General features: G+C 40.8%; 1 protein-coding gene across 1 annotated transcript; it reads left to right on the forward strand.

Annotated features, from left to right (window-relative positions):
- Positions 1 to 664: 664 nt before the first annotated feature.
- On the forward strand, positions 665 to 8,798 carry LOC104835804 (butyrophilin subfamily 3 member A2-like; the record flags this gene model as incomplete). Its single annotated transcript, XM_010573976.1, has 5 exons — positions 665 to 717; positions 3,688 to 3,913; positions 4,450 to 4,489; positions 7,432 to 7,788; positions 8,514 to 8,798. Coding segments are annotated over exons 1-5 (961 nt in total), but the record flags the coding sequence as incomplete, so codon positions are not given.
- Between the last annotated feature and the right edge of the window lie 4,753 nt (positions 8,799 to 13,551).

Below are 13,551 nucleotides of genomic sequence, written 5' to 3' on the forward strand. Positions count from 1 at the left end.
CAACCAGCATTTAACCAGAAATCACTGCAGGAAGACTTACAAGTATGTCATGAATAACTTCGCAGGGTACTTTTCTATCGCATGCTCAGGTGTTTCCCTCTGCAAATATATCTGGATCTTGGTAGTGTTGCAATTTTTTCCCCATATTGTTCTTTTCATGTCCTGTTGAAGATCAGAAAACAATTTCAGTCGACTTCCCTCTCATTTTTATCCTTCAGTTTTTCTGACTCCTGGCCATCCTGTGAAGAAGCATTTAGTGCTCTCAGGAGACTGCTGTCTCTCCTTCTATATCCAGATTGCACTGAAGATTCTTGAAGAAGGGATGTCCCAGAGCTTTTGTGTGTGGCAGTATAATGCTATGGTTTTCTTTGTGTGTGTTTTGTTGTTGTTGTTGTTGTTGTTGTTTTGGGGGTTTGGGTTTGTTTTGGTATTTTTGGGGTGGAGGGGTGTGTGTGTCTTTTGTCCCGTTTTTCTTTCTTTTTGTCATGGAAATTCAAAACCTACTGATTAGGTGTTTTGCCAGATTCTTTTTATTTCTTGAAACAAAGGTATGATTGTGGAAACAAAGACTACAAAGGAAAACTGTACCCATCTCTTTCATACGAGTGGCGTTCCTCAGGGGTAGGTACTGGGACTGGTGCTCTTTAACGTCTTTGTTGGCGATATGGACAGTGGGATTGAGTGCCCCCTTAGCAAGTTTGACGATGACACCAAGCTGTGTGGAGGGAAGGGATGCCATCCAGAGGGACCCTGACAGGCTTGAGAGGGGGGCCCGTGCAAACTTCATGAACATCAACAAGGCCAAGTGCAAGGTCTTGCAGATGGGTCGGGGCAATCCCAAAAGCAAATACAGGCTGGAATGAGTGGATTGAGAGCGGGCCTGCGGAGAAGGACGTGGGGGTGTTGGTTGATGAGAAGCTCAACGTCACCTGGCAATGTATGTCTGCAGCCCAGAAAGCCAACCATATCCTGGGCTGCATCAAAAGAAGCATGACCAGCAGGTCGAGGGGGGTATTCTGCCCCTCTACTCCAATCTCATGAGACCCCACCTGGAGTACAGCATCCAGCTCTGGGGCCCCCAACATAAGAAGGACATAGACCTGTAGGAGTGAGTCCAGAGGAAGGCCACGAAGATGATTAGAGGAATGGAGAACCTCTCCTATGAAGACATGTTAAGAGAGTTGGGGTTGTTCAGCCTGGAGAAGAGAAGGCTCTGGGGAGACCTTCTAGCAGCCTTCCAGTACCTAAAGGGGGCCTACAAGAAACCCAGAGAGGGACTTTTTACAAGGGCCTGTAGTGATAGGGCAAGGGGTAATGGCTTTAAACTGAAAGAACGTGGATTTAGATTAGATATAAGGAAAAAATTCTTCACTGTGAGGGTGGTGAGGCACTGGAACAGGTTGCCCAGAGAAGCTGTGGATGTTCCATCCCTGGAGGTGTTCAAGGCCAGGTTGTATGGGGCTTTGAGCAACCTCGTCTAGTGGAAGGTGTCCCTGCCCATGGCAGGGGGGTTGGAACTAGATGATCTTTAAGGCCCCTTCCATCCCAAACCATTCTATGATTCTAGGATTCTATACTTCTAACTCTTGAGGCTAATTTGATCAATTTGGTCTGAATTTGGTTGAGCAGTGGATTTTCTCAGGGCTGCGAAGTTTCTGTAAGGGCTATGAAAACAGTTGCTTATTTGTCTAGGGAAAGTCAAGTATTTGTGCTATTCCAAGGGAATTAACCTATGTAGTAGGGCTACAGTCACAATCTATTTCCCTGTAGTAACTGCATAGCTGGAGTTCTTGAGCTAGCTGAAATGCTGTCTGGGAAAATAAAATAAAATAAAATAACTCTTAGGAACCTCCATTGGCACATTTGATACAAAGAGCAAGAGTGTCCCCATCACTCAAGGCTGAGTTCTGCTGAACACTCAGTTAGACCTACTCTCAAACTCCCTCCAAGATAACTAAAGAAAAATATTTATTTTCTCTTTACACCATGACATCTGGGACTAGTGCATTTGTGTTAAATCCTACAGTCACATAGGAAAGGAGACTTCTGAAGGAGCATGAAACAGTTTTGCAAGATGGTCTTTCCAGAGACAAAACTGAAGAAAGCACGGAGGAGATTGCTCAAAAATGAACCTGCTGAGTGATGGAGCCTACGATGACATCAAGAATGCAAAATGTGATGTTTTCTCATGTGAATCTTGAGATTTCCTAGATGGAGTCATGATTGACGAGGAGAATTCTGCAGGTCCATCTTGCAGCCTCATGAGTGATGATCCCATCTAGAAAATGGGCACACAGAAAGCATGAATTAACTTTGTTAGGGATGCAGGTGGAGGAAGGGTTGTCTGAGATCACCATAGTGTCAGTATTGACAGCAGGTCTTTTCTGCCTAACTAACATGTCACTTCTGAGAAGATTTTATTGTTACTTATCAGAAGCTATCTGAGATAGGTAACAAAGTGCTGTTTTGGTATCATCTAATATGAGCCTAATCTAGCAGTGCTTCTGAAAATATGAGCTGGCTAGTTTTGTAAGAGAACTGCAACTGCACACTGGAGCATAGTTAGCAAATAACCAATCCCTTCAGTTAATGAGGCAGTAAGACAGTGCTTTCTTTTCCACAGGAAAGGAGCTACTCTTTAGGGAAAAAAGTTGCCATTTACAGCTTTTTTTTTACAGTACAGCCAGTGAAAGCAATATCTCTTTCTAAGTTTCCATCTCTCTGTTGCATAAAGATGGTGTATGTGTAACTTTAAAAACATTTCTGACGTATTTTTGAGGATGTAGTGTGTGAGGGACAAAGCAATAATCAGAAAACTGCAGGTTTTGGTCAGAAGCTTGATAATGGGAGCCCACCTCAACGTGTCAAGATTTAGCTTTCCATTAATTTATCAAGATGGTCCTGAATACCATGTCTGTGGAGAGAGGTGCCTGCATTTTCAGAGATAATCTTCACGTGAAACAAACATTTATTTCCCGTAAACTGTGAAAGACAGTGGAGTTTGAGTTATGATTCATCTCACGGTATCATAAACTACCATATTTGATTAAAGGAATCACAGTCCTGGATTGCCTGGGTGCAATTAAGCTGCTGTGACCTTGGCTGTTTGAAGACGAAGTTTCGGGTCTCAGCTGGATGGTTATTCTCCCTCTGCAGTCAAAGGAGGGACAGGCAGCTCTGCAACATGATTGATCCTGCCTGGGGGCCATAAAACCCCCCCGAGTTTTAAATCTAGGTGTGGCCTCATGCCTACAACACTTTTGTATGCAGGATACATCCCACCTTTAAGTGAAGAGGAATTGAGCCCCACTTTAGTCTTTTTCTCTGTGAAGGGTGTGAGTCTTGTAAATCAAGTTATTTTCCTGCTCACTACAGATCTTAACTTCCTCTCTCTCTAGCACATAAAGCAAACTGGTGTAAGTGCATGAGAAGGTCTTGCACTTTAAAGTTCTAAATTGCCCAATTTTAAAATTTCTGTGGTTTCCTACCTGGTCTCTGTCTTGTATATTCATACTTCTAACTTCAAATCATCCTAGTGGGTAATGGGCTCATGCAACACCCCATTTTGGTTTGTCTACCTCCCATTCACACTGTTTTCTCAGTTTTATTTAATTGTCTGAAAGCCATACTAGAAAATGACTTGCAAAGGATTTGAAACATAATCCTCTTGCTGTACTTTGGATCTAGGTGTGTTGGTATCAGCTGGAATCTTGCACCCAAGGGCAAAACATTGCTCATGGTGAAAGTTCGGTTTTCAATACTTGGAAGCTTTAGTGAGGAAATTAGTGAAGTCTATCCCCTCTATAGATATGGAAAAGGAAAGCGTGTGTGTTCAGGCAATACAAGCCAAAGGTTCCTTACTTCCATAATCCATGCTGAATTTAAAATGGATACTTTGGATCTTGCTATTCAGGTAAGGAATTAAAGTCTGCCTGAAACAGCATTGTGCATGCTTAGGTTTTTGGAGGGGTTTGCATGAATATTGAGCTGGTGGTTTGCTGTTAACAGTCCCCAGGGAATGATTCCAGTTTGGAATTAAAAAGGCTTCTTTCTTGCCTGGATCAGTGAGAATATGGTAGTCATTTGTGGGTGCCATTTTAATGAACTTGTTAGAAATCATTTAAGTTTCTCTTTATTTACTGCCTTACTGTAATGAATAAAACAGCCTGCTTGCTTAAAAGTGCATAATGCCTAAATCTGATCTATGATCTTGATTTTGAATCAGATGCTACCTGCTAGCAACCTTTATTAAAGAAATTAGTCATTGAAATGCTAATTGTTTTTTGGTGGGTTGCTTGAAAGACAGAGTTTGCTGAAACTGTTGTAACGGATGGGGTTGGTTTGAGGACTGCAATGTGCTGATTCTGAAACATACTTGCACTGATGAAAGCAAATTTATTTGCTCTTTTTGTGTCAGAAATATAGACTTGTTATGTGCTTGTCTGGTAGGTATATACCAATATGGCTTATTATATATACCATGATGTAGGTAATCTTAATTAATGAATTATCATGCAGGTATAAAATTATTCTGATGCATTCATGAATATGCAAGTAATAAATCTTGGCTAAATTTTCCAGCTGGTGAATGCTGCAAATCTGTGGCATTTATTTTCTGTCTTTCCTTTTTAAACAATAATAGCTGGCCTGTGTCTGAGAGCTTTTAGCTTTATTTGGAGGAGTGTAAAACAGAAATAAATCAAAAGCAAGACAGAAAAGGCTCTGTAGCTTTGCTGCAGTTTTTAATCCTTCTTATTTTTCCTTCTTTCACTCTAGATCTTGGAAAAGCTAACTTTGCATTTGAGTAAACAGTTAATTTTTCAATGGAAATAGCAATGAATGAGTGCAGATTATGACAATGGGCTTGGTATTCTGCACTCGCAACCCCTAGCTTCCTTTTTGACTCTTTACTGATTCATGCTTCTCCTTTTTTAAGAAAGCAAAGATGCATGTGGGTTAGCCTCCACAAGGAAGCGAGCACCGAGCATGTTCTGTAGACCTTACATATGAACAGAAATGCTGCTGGGCTCTAAGGAAACCAGTCTTCCCATGTTGAGTTTTGTGACATGAGTAGTCTAGGTCAGTCTAATTTTTTCAGAGGTCACATGGAAAGCTCTGGGTGGAGGGAATTACTTACATTTTATACTAAAAAACCTGTTGAAACATTGGGTGAGATTCTGCGTGCCTAAATTTACACCCCTAGAATCTGCATGCCAGTGTATCCTTTCTGACTTTCTTTACAGCAATCAATAGGTTGCTTCACCTTACGTATGTATTTCTCTCCAAGTATCCAAACGTACTTACTTAACTCATATACAGCAGGTGAATTTCACCCGTTGCTGCTCTTACTGACTGATATGGGCTTGGAATAATCTTTTGACAGCCAGTGTGTGTTACTTAGGTCAGGAATTTCCCAAGCTGAATGCATGTTTTCAAATGGGACGTGTATCCACTCATGTTAGAAGCGTGTAAGCTTTTTACTCAAAACAGGAATGATGTAGAAGTCTTTTTTTGTCTTCGGGCATTTTTGAAGATCCTCTCTAGAAATCCTAGCTTCTTCCTCCAACCACCAACAACAGAAGTTTTGACCAAGCAAGTATGAGTAAGAGATACAACATATGGAGTTTCAGTGCACAGTAGATGCTTTCTAGCAGAACTTGGAAATAAAGGAGCTTTTTAAAGACTTCTGTCTGCCTGAGGGTCTCACCTGTCTGAAGTTAGACACATCCTACTGGGTTTAGATTTAGCCTTATGTCATCTAGAAAAACGTTGCTATCCTGGCTAGAAGTTTCCTGAACACTGTGTGTCTCATGGACGCTTGGGGACCAGGCCTGTGAGGGGCCCTTAAGACCTAATATACTGTTCTAAGTCTCTCAGAAATACTTCTCTTTTCTCTGATGGCCAAGTGTAAGTCTTAGAATCACAACTTAATTGACTGACTTTCTTTAAAAACAGCTTATTCTGTCATTTTCCTAATTTCACTTGAAGGTACCTAAACACCTCTGCAGATTTGTCCTCGCATCACTCCATATACAGCAGTATATAGAGAAACATACAGCTCTAGTTTGATTTGCTTTTCCCATTTTCTGTTCTGTGCTTGAAAAGATTACAGGAGTCTGGTAAGATTGGCCCTAGAAGTTTTGCTTATTGATGTCTTACAAAACTGCAAGGTGATGGGTTCCAGATTTCAGCAGGCAACAACTCTTCACATCATTCTTTTCCTACAGATAATTCGTTTGGTCACAGGTAAATCTAGGTTCTGTTCTAATCACAATTTGATTTAAAAAGATACCTAATTTCCAGAGCTAGTGGATAGATATAGAAGGAAAAAAAAGAGGTGTAGATTGGGGGAGGGGGAGGTGGCAATACATATTTTATTTGCAACATATTTGTATTATTACCTGATTTTTTGTATATATATATAAAATATATACAGATATACATATTTTTTTATATATACACTCACCATTCCCTCCACTCATTTTCTGAAGCTAGAATGAAACAGTAGCATTATATGAAATTTTAATACACTTCAATCATGCAGATGGCAGAAGGCCTAGGCAATACAAAAGACTCACTTAAACCTTCAACATGGGGTTATAGATTCACAGGGCCCCCATAATTGTTTTTCAGAGAGCTTCCTTTCTCTGTTTTGGAGTAATTTTTCAGCTTGGCTGACCCTGTCACTTTGTCATGCCTAGGTTTCTTTTTGGATCTCCCACTTTAGAGTGCTGAACTGAAGGGCAAAATAAGCTCAGTAAAGGGCCATTACTATTTTTGCTGTTAAACCTCAACACTAAGCTTGTCCTTTTTCACTAACGGCCATTTTGCAACAAGTCGCCTGCGTTTGAAATGAAATACACTTCTGGTGGTGTGTTTCATCACTGAAAGCAGCTGTCCGGGTGAAAAGATTATGGACATCTGAAACCAGGTAGGTGAAATCCTGCCTTTGTGAGCTCCAGCTTTACAAAGTGAGCTAGCCTTTCTGCATGATAGACATGGCATTTCTACCTCTGAACCAGTCTACAGACCGAGCTCAGCATTTTCAGCAGCATCTGCTTGAAGTTACGCTATGTTCTTAGGATAAGTGGTAGTGGTGAAGGATGGCAGAGGATGGCAGGGGCCTTCGGTTACAAAACTGTGCTTGTATATGCTCATTACCTACAGAGATGTGATGTGATTACTGTCACAGGGTATCTTCCTCTCCAATCCTGTTGTCCCATCAGTCTCCGCCTGGTAGAGGTGGTAAATGCCCCATCCCTGGAAACATTGAAAGTCAGGTTGGAGGGGGCTCTGAGCAACCTGATCTAGTTGAAGGTGTCCCTGCTCATTGCAAGGGGGGTGGACTAGATGACCTTGAAAGTTCCCTTCCAATCCAAACTATTCTATGATTCTATGACAGGTAAGATTTACATCTATATCTTCTTGCAGGCCAGTATAAAATTATTACTCCTGACAAGCCTGTCATTGGAGTCATTGGAAAAGGAGTCATCCTGCCCTGTCAGCTGAAAATTAAGATAATCCCTGAGAGACTACTTGTTCACTGGGTGTTTACTGGACACTCCAAAAAAATTGATGTGACCACTTATGGTGGAAAAAACTCACGCAATCCAGTTCACGAGGATGAGACATACCGGGGCAGGACAAATTTTTTTTGGTCTGAATTTAATAAGGGAAACGTGTCTCTTCACCTGAAAAATGTCACACTTTCAGACAAAGGGAAGTACACCTGCAGTGTCTTTTTTGAGAATTGGTATGATGAAGCAGTCGTTGACCTGGATGTGGCAGGTAAGTGGAGTGGCAGGCATTTGCTGCTTCTTCCTCTGTCCAGTTGTATAAAATTGGAAAGGTCTATGGGGTACCAATGGGCTGGATTCATCTGCCTTGCTCTTAGCCATATGAAAGATCAGCCTCTGCTATAGGTTAGGCTACCTCTATTTCCAGCAGACTCTGAACCATCATAGAGGTCTTTTTACCATGTCTTGCAGAGGGAGCATAGGCAACACCTTAGCTTTAAAACATTTAAATGTTAGAGAGAGATGAATCCTATGGTAAAACAAGCCTGGTTTTGCAGAGGTGAAGCAACCGAAGCTGCATTTGGTACTGCAACCAGTTTCTTCTGCTCTTGCCCTACACATCACCTCATTTTCTGTCCAGTATTCCAATTTTAATCTATTCATGGTGTTGTCAAACTTTGTTTTACCAAGAAATTTCCAGTCAGTGCAATGCTACTTTATTTTAATTCCAGTTGTTCATGGAGATAACAAAAATCAGTCCAAAGATCTGTCTCTATTAAGACTGTAAAAGGGAAGTTACGTGCAAATGCCCCATTTTAATGTAACACAGGAAGAGCTATTTACCAGCAATTTAATGAGAACTAAAATTTCAAATCTGATAAATTTACACACTGTGTTTATAGATAAATCTGGGGAAGAGCCTCCCACCGTGTACTGTTTGGTGAGACAATATCTTGTCTCCTGTTTGTTGGAGCTTGTTTGTTTGCTGTTCTATAGCTAAAGGTGATGAGTCTTCAGTTTTCCTGGATGGTCCTGTGGGTCAGGGCATTGGCCTCACCTGCAAGTCACAGGGATGGTTTCCAGAGCCCGAAGTAGTTTGGCTGAACAGCAGAGGACGGACACGGAAGGAGGAAGTGACCACCCAAAGCACAAAGACATCTTCAGGCGTTTTTGATGTTGTAAGTTCCATGATTCTCGAACCGGGATCTGACAAGGAAGTCTTCTGCAGGGTAGTCAATAACCTACTCAACGCAATCTGTGAATCCCGAGTCCTGATTTCAGGTGAGTGACCTCCAGGATCAATCGCTGTCAGGACCACTTGGTAGGCTGCTGTCCGTTGTCTCTCCATTGACCCTGGGGTGATCCTGGACACCCAGCTCAAGCACAAACATGACTAGTGTTTAGATGGATAACATGATAAGAAGTCCATCTTTGTGTCTTAGACCACTTGTTACTTCCAAGATACAACTTAGCTATAAATACTAATGCAGGGCTCTCATTAGCTGCCACCTGAGAGCACTGTGCCAGTTTGGAGGGGGAAGGATTTAGGAGTGTCAATGGGGTTAACAAAGACCCTACGATGCTGCCAGGATACCCAGCAAAATGACCTGAGACAGCTGGAGTATGCCAATAGGAAATGCCGAATGTCCGTTCCCATCCCCTTCTCTCTCCCTAACACCACCATGATTACTCTGAGCTTCAGCGTGTGCCTCCCTCTAGATGGATTCCTAGTCTGGAAAGCAGGCAATTTCACTTCAAAAGGGGAAGAGGGGCATCCTTTTTTCCAATCTGAAATGCCACTGAGGACAGTTGTGCTTTGCTGAAAAACTTCATCATGTGGCTCAACAGTGCAAATACTGGCATCAGAGATGGGCTTCTCAGCACATCTCCCTCATGAAGAGGTACCTTCTCCAAACATGCCTCTACCCATGGAGTTGGAGTATGGGTGTATGCAGTGCAGGAGCCCAGTTTGATTGCCGGCACATAGGCATCTAATACTATCTCTGATGGCCTGGTATAGCTGGCAGAGCAGAACTTTGGATATTTTGGATTTCAAGCGAGTCCTGCAACCTGTAAAGCATACATTACAGCAAATAAAATGGTGCTGGATGCATATGCTTTGGCGGCTGGAGCCTGCCATAGGTGTTTCACAAACATTCAGTGAAAGTAACACCATTTATATTTTACAGATGTCTTCTTTCCTTCCACTTCACCTTGGATGATGGCATTCCTTGTAATTTTATTTCTTAATATAGCTGTTATTGCTGCTGTCGGCTATAAACTACACAGTAAGTATTTCCACCTACACCTTGATATGCAAGTTTTAACCTACAATGCAAAACGCAGTTAATGAAAACTTAAGTAACAGATTCAGAAACAAACATATGGGAATGAGGGGGAGAGAGACAAAATTAACAGACATATAGTTAAATGTAGAGTAGGGTGGGGAGTTGCATGTGTGTGAATGCACAGAGAATCTTTTACAGGGAGGTCACTTCTATGAGATGCCATTTTGTATGATCACAGATATTTACAGACACAGAATATGATTTTAGCTTTTAGAATAGTGGATTTATGAAAAAAATGAATTTTAAAATGAGAAAATTTGAGGTTTTACTTCAATATTCTGAATACTCATCTTGTTTAAAAAATAAAAACAAAAATTTAAAAAGTTTCTTTGTTTTTCCAGGTAGTTATAAACAATGCCGTAAAGCAGGTGAGTAGTGAAGCAGCGGAATATAAACCCACGTGAACATATTTGAGGAGAAAAGTTTATGCTTCTGAGCCAGCAACAGTCTCAGAAGCAGTATTATAGGTGTGATAATAATGCAGGCATGATCAATATTTAAGTATTTTAGTTTTTTAGAGCACCTGGCCGAAGTGGGGGTATTTGGACCCTGCTCAGCTCTGTGTACTGCCACTGCTGCTTAAGCAGGGAGCTTTGCTTCTTACACTCCTAGGCAGATCTTGTCAGCACAGACAAGTTGGGGTACTCTCCTGCTGTGTGGACTCCAATACAACAAGTCAGTGGCTTGTATTCCTTCAGAGCTCACTCTTCCTCAAGACAAGAATAAAATATATATATATATAAACCATAGAATCATCAAATGGTTTGGGTTGGAAGGGAATGTAAAGTCCAACCCCCCTGCCATGGGCAGGGACACCTTCCACTAGACCAGGCTGGTCAAAGCCCCATCCAACCTGGCCTTGAACACTTCCAGGGATGGAGCAGCCACAACTTCTCTGGCCAACCTGTTCCAGTGCCTCACCACCCTCACAGTGAAGAATTTTTTCCTTACATCTAATCTAAATCCATGCTCTTTCAGTTTAAAGCCATTACCCCTTGTCCTATCAGTGTCAGCATCAGCTGGTGAATCCAATACAAACTTTTTTTATCTGCCTACCTACTTGCACGTGGAAGTTCTCCTTGCCTCTATCATTTCTCCAGATGTGAGGTGGTAGAAGGGCTTCTTCACTAAATTGGTTGCTGTTCCAGTAGCTCTTTTCTCTTTGGGTATTTCTAAGGTCTTCTGGTATTGAAATAACCCTCTGTTAAAATGGCTTAATTTTTCTACAGAACTGATGGGTTCAACTTCCAACTAGCATTCCAGATCCTTTGACTGGTATAATTTATGTTTTATTGTTTTGAGATAGTCAATAATTAATATTGCAATTTTTTTTTCCCAGTAAACTTGAGGGAGAACATGGTAAAAGGTAAATGCTCCTTGAAAAATGTGAGGATATCTTGAAAACATAAAATCAAAGACACTCTTCTAGGGCCTTTTGATTTCTTGGACATGAATCTCCAAAGTAGCAGTCCTTATCGGCATAAAGCATTTGATGGCAATTGGTCACGTTATCCTTTATAATTAAAAAGTATTGGCCACTCCATAGGTAGCCTGAAGTAGAGTCAATCACTCAGGGTAGTCCTCTGATGCTTGCAAGATGGTGAACAGACTGATACACCATGAGCTAGTATGATTGCACTAATATCTTGAGGTATAACTGTATTGATGCTGTAATTGCTCTGAAAATGCCATTGTTCCATGCCAGGTTTATGCTCCATTTTTTTTGCACGGCTGGATCACAGTAATCCATGTATTCTGATCTTTTGCCTCCTCTGTTTTCACCTGCTAATAATTCCCAAGATTATTAGAGAAAAGAAATTTAAATAACAAGCCTTGAACTGTTCACTGCTAAATTGCACCCCGTGGCTTTGACTCTGATGCTCTCATCAAGCTCAGCAAACTCTCATCTCTGATCCTCTCAATCCAGTCTAGCCTGAAGAAACAAGTAACAATTTCTGCTGCAATTTCTGCAAATTCTGTGTGTCATCAGCGTACATTTCTTGTCAAATAATAACAGTAAACAAGACACAGTCTAGAGGAGTTCCATTATCTCATTTTGGCCTTTCAACTTACCAGTGAGATTCAATTTAAGTTTCTAAAATGATAGAAGTCTCTGGGTGTTCCTGAGCGTCTTGTCTTTGTAGTCAGCTAAGAGAAACAGAAACTTATACATTATTAATAATCACATATAATTTCTTGCAGAAGAAGTATGTTTGAAGGCAAAACTAGGTAAGGACACACTTCTACTGTTCTTTTTAGTACTTCTAGGGTGCATATTATTTACAACCCCAAAAGAGCAAATGAGATGTAGATTTTCATACGAAGTACTTCTGGATGTGTCTGTTTCCTTTAGAAAACATTTTAGCGACCTGCTTTCAAGTTTGATTATAAATTAAAAAATGATCCATTTTCAAATAACTTGTTGGAGCTTTAGTAATTGAGGACAACAAAATAATCTAAAAGCTTGTCTCATCATTTTAAACTTGTAAATTAAACCAAATGGCCAGCCAGTAATGTTTTTTTTTCCTTCCTTTTTTTTTTGTTTTGTTTGTTGATCAACTTAGAATCATGCAAGAAAACAGTCGGAGGAGGTAAATATAGTTAATCAACTTTTACAAGCAGGTATGTAAGAGAGAAAGAAAATAAGCTACTTCATAAAAAAGCATAGCAGCTTGCCTTTATTCAAATGAATGTTACTTCTATTTCATTTTTAGTCACTGATGAAAAATTTTACTTAGTGTGGCTCTACTTCTAAGAAACTTGTGATACTTTGCTGCTCGTGTGTAATCTCTCTGCCTGGAGTCTTGCTGACTGTAGTGAGATTTCTTGAAGCTCTGACCTACTTTTTTTTTACTTTCTGGTCAAATTATTCAAACAGCTGTAACCAGCAGCACAAAGCCAAAAATATACGGTTCAGACTCTGTACCCTGAGAAATATTGGCTTGGATATTTAGTTACATACAAAATGAGTACTAAGGAAAATGCCATGTCATGCTTCCCCCTCTCTTCCTGGTTCATCCCTCAACCCAGATACCCACCTGGAGAGGACACATACAGCGAAGACCCTCCTGGAGGTCAACTCCTTTTGGATGAGTAGGCCACCTCAATGCCAGGCAGGAGACTTTAGGGCATCTCAAATAACATTACACAGCTTGTGCCTGTGAATAGGCAGTAGACAAATAACATTAGGCAACTTATGCCACAATAAGGAGGAAACTATCAGTGCCATCAATATTGATTAGCAATATTGCTAATGGCACCTAGAGAACTCAAAAATAGACACCCGCATTTGGTCACCTAAGCCTGCATACCAAGCTATTCTGACTATGTTCATTTGGGTTGAAATTCAGCTATTTATAGTAGGATACCTAGATTCTGCTGAGATGCCATGAGGTTTCCCACCCAGGGCACACCACTTCAGACAACACTGGAAGTGTACAACTAAGGGAAGAAGGGTAAGAAAAAGAAAAAAAAAGAATGCCATAACTCTAGGGCATAGGAACAGTGCAGTATAGTTGTGTTAATTTACACCTGACCTTTATCCACAACACATGCTTTTAAGAATTTAAGTTGAGAAGTTTTCACACGGCAAATTTTAAGGGAAAAAATAATTTCAGAATTTGCACAGGGATAGAATTACTTCCTTCAGATCTCACCTCTTAATCGTTATCTCCTTGAGTTTTCAT

The sequence above is a fragment of the Haliaeetus leucocephalus genome, unplaced genomic scaffold, assembly GCF_000737465.1.
Source record: "Haliaeetus leucocephalus isolate CR32 unplaced genomic scaffold, Haliaeetus_leucocephalus-4.0 Scaffold401, whole genome shotgun sequence".
Taxonomy (NCBI): Eukaryota; Metazoa; Chordata; class Aves; order Accipitriformes; family Accipitridae; genus Haliaeetus; species Haliaeetus leucocephalus.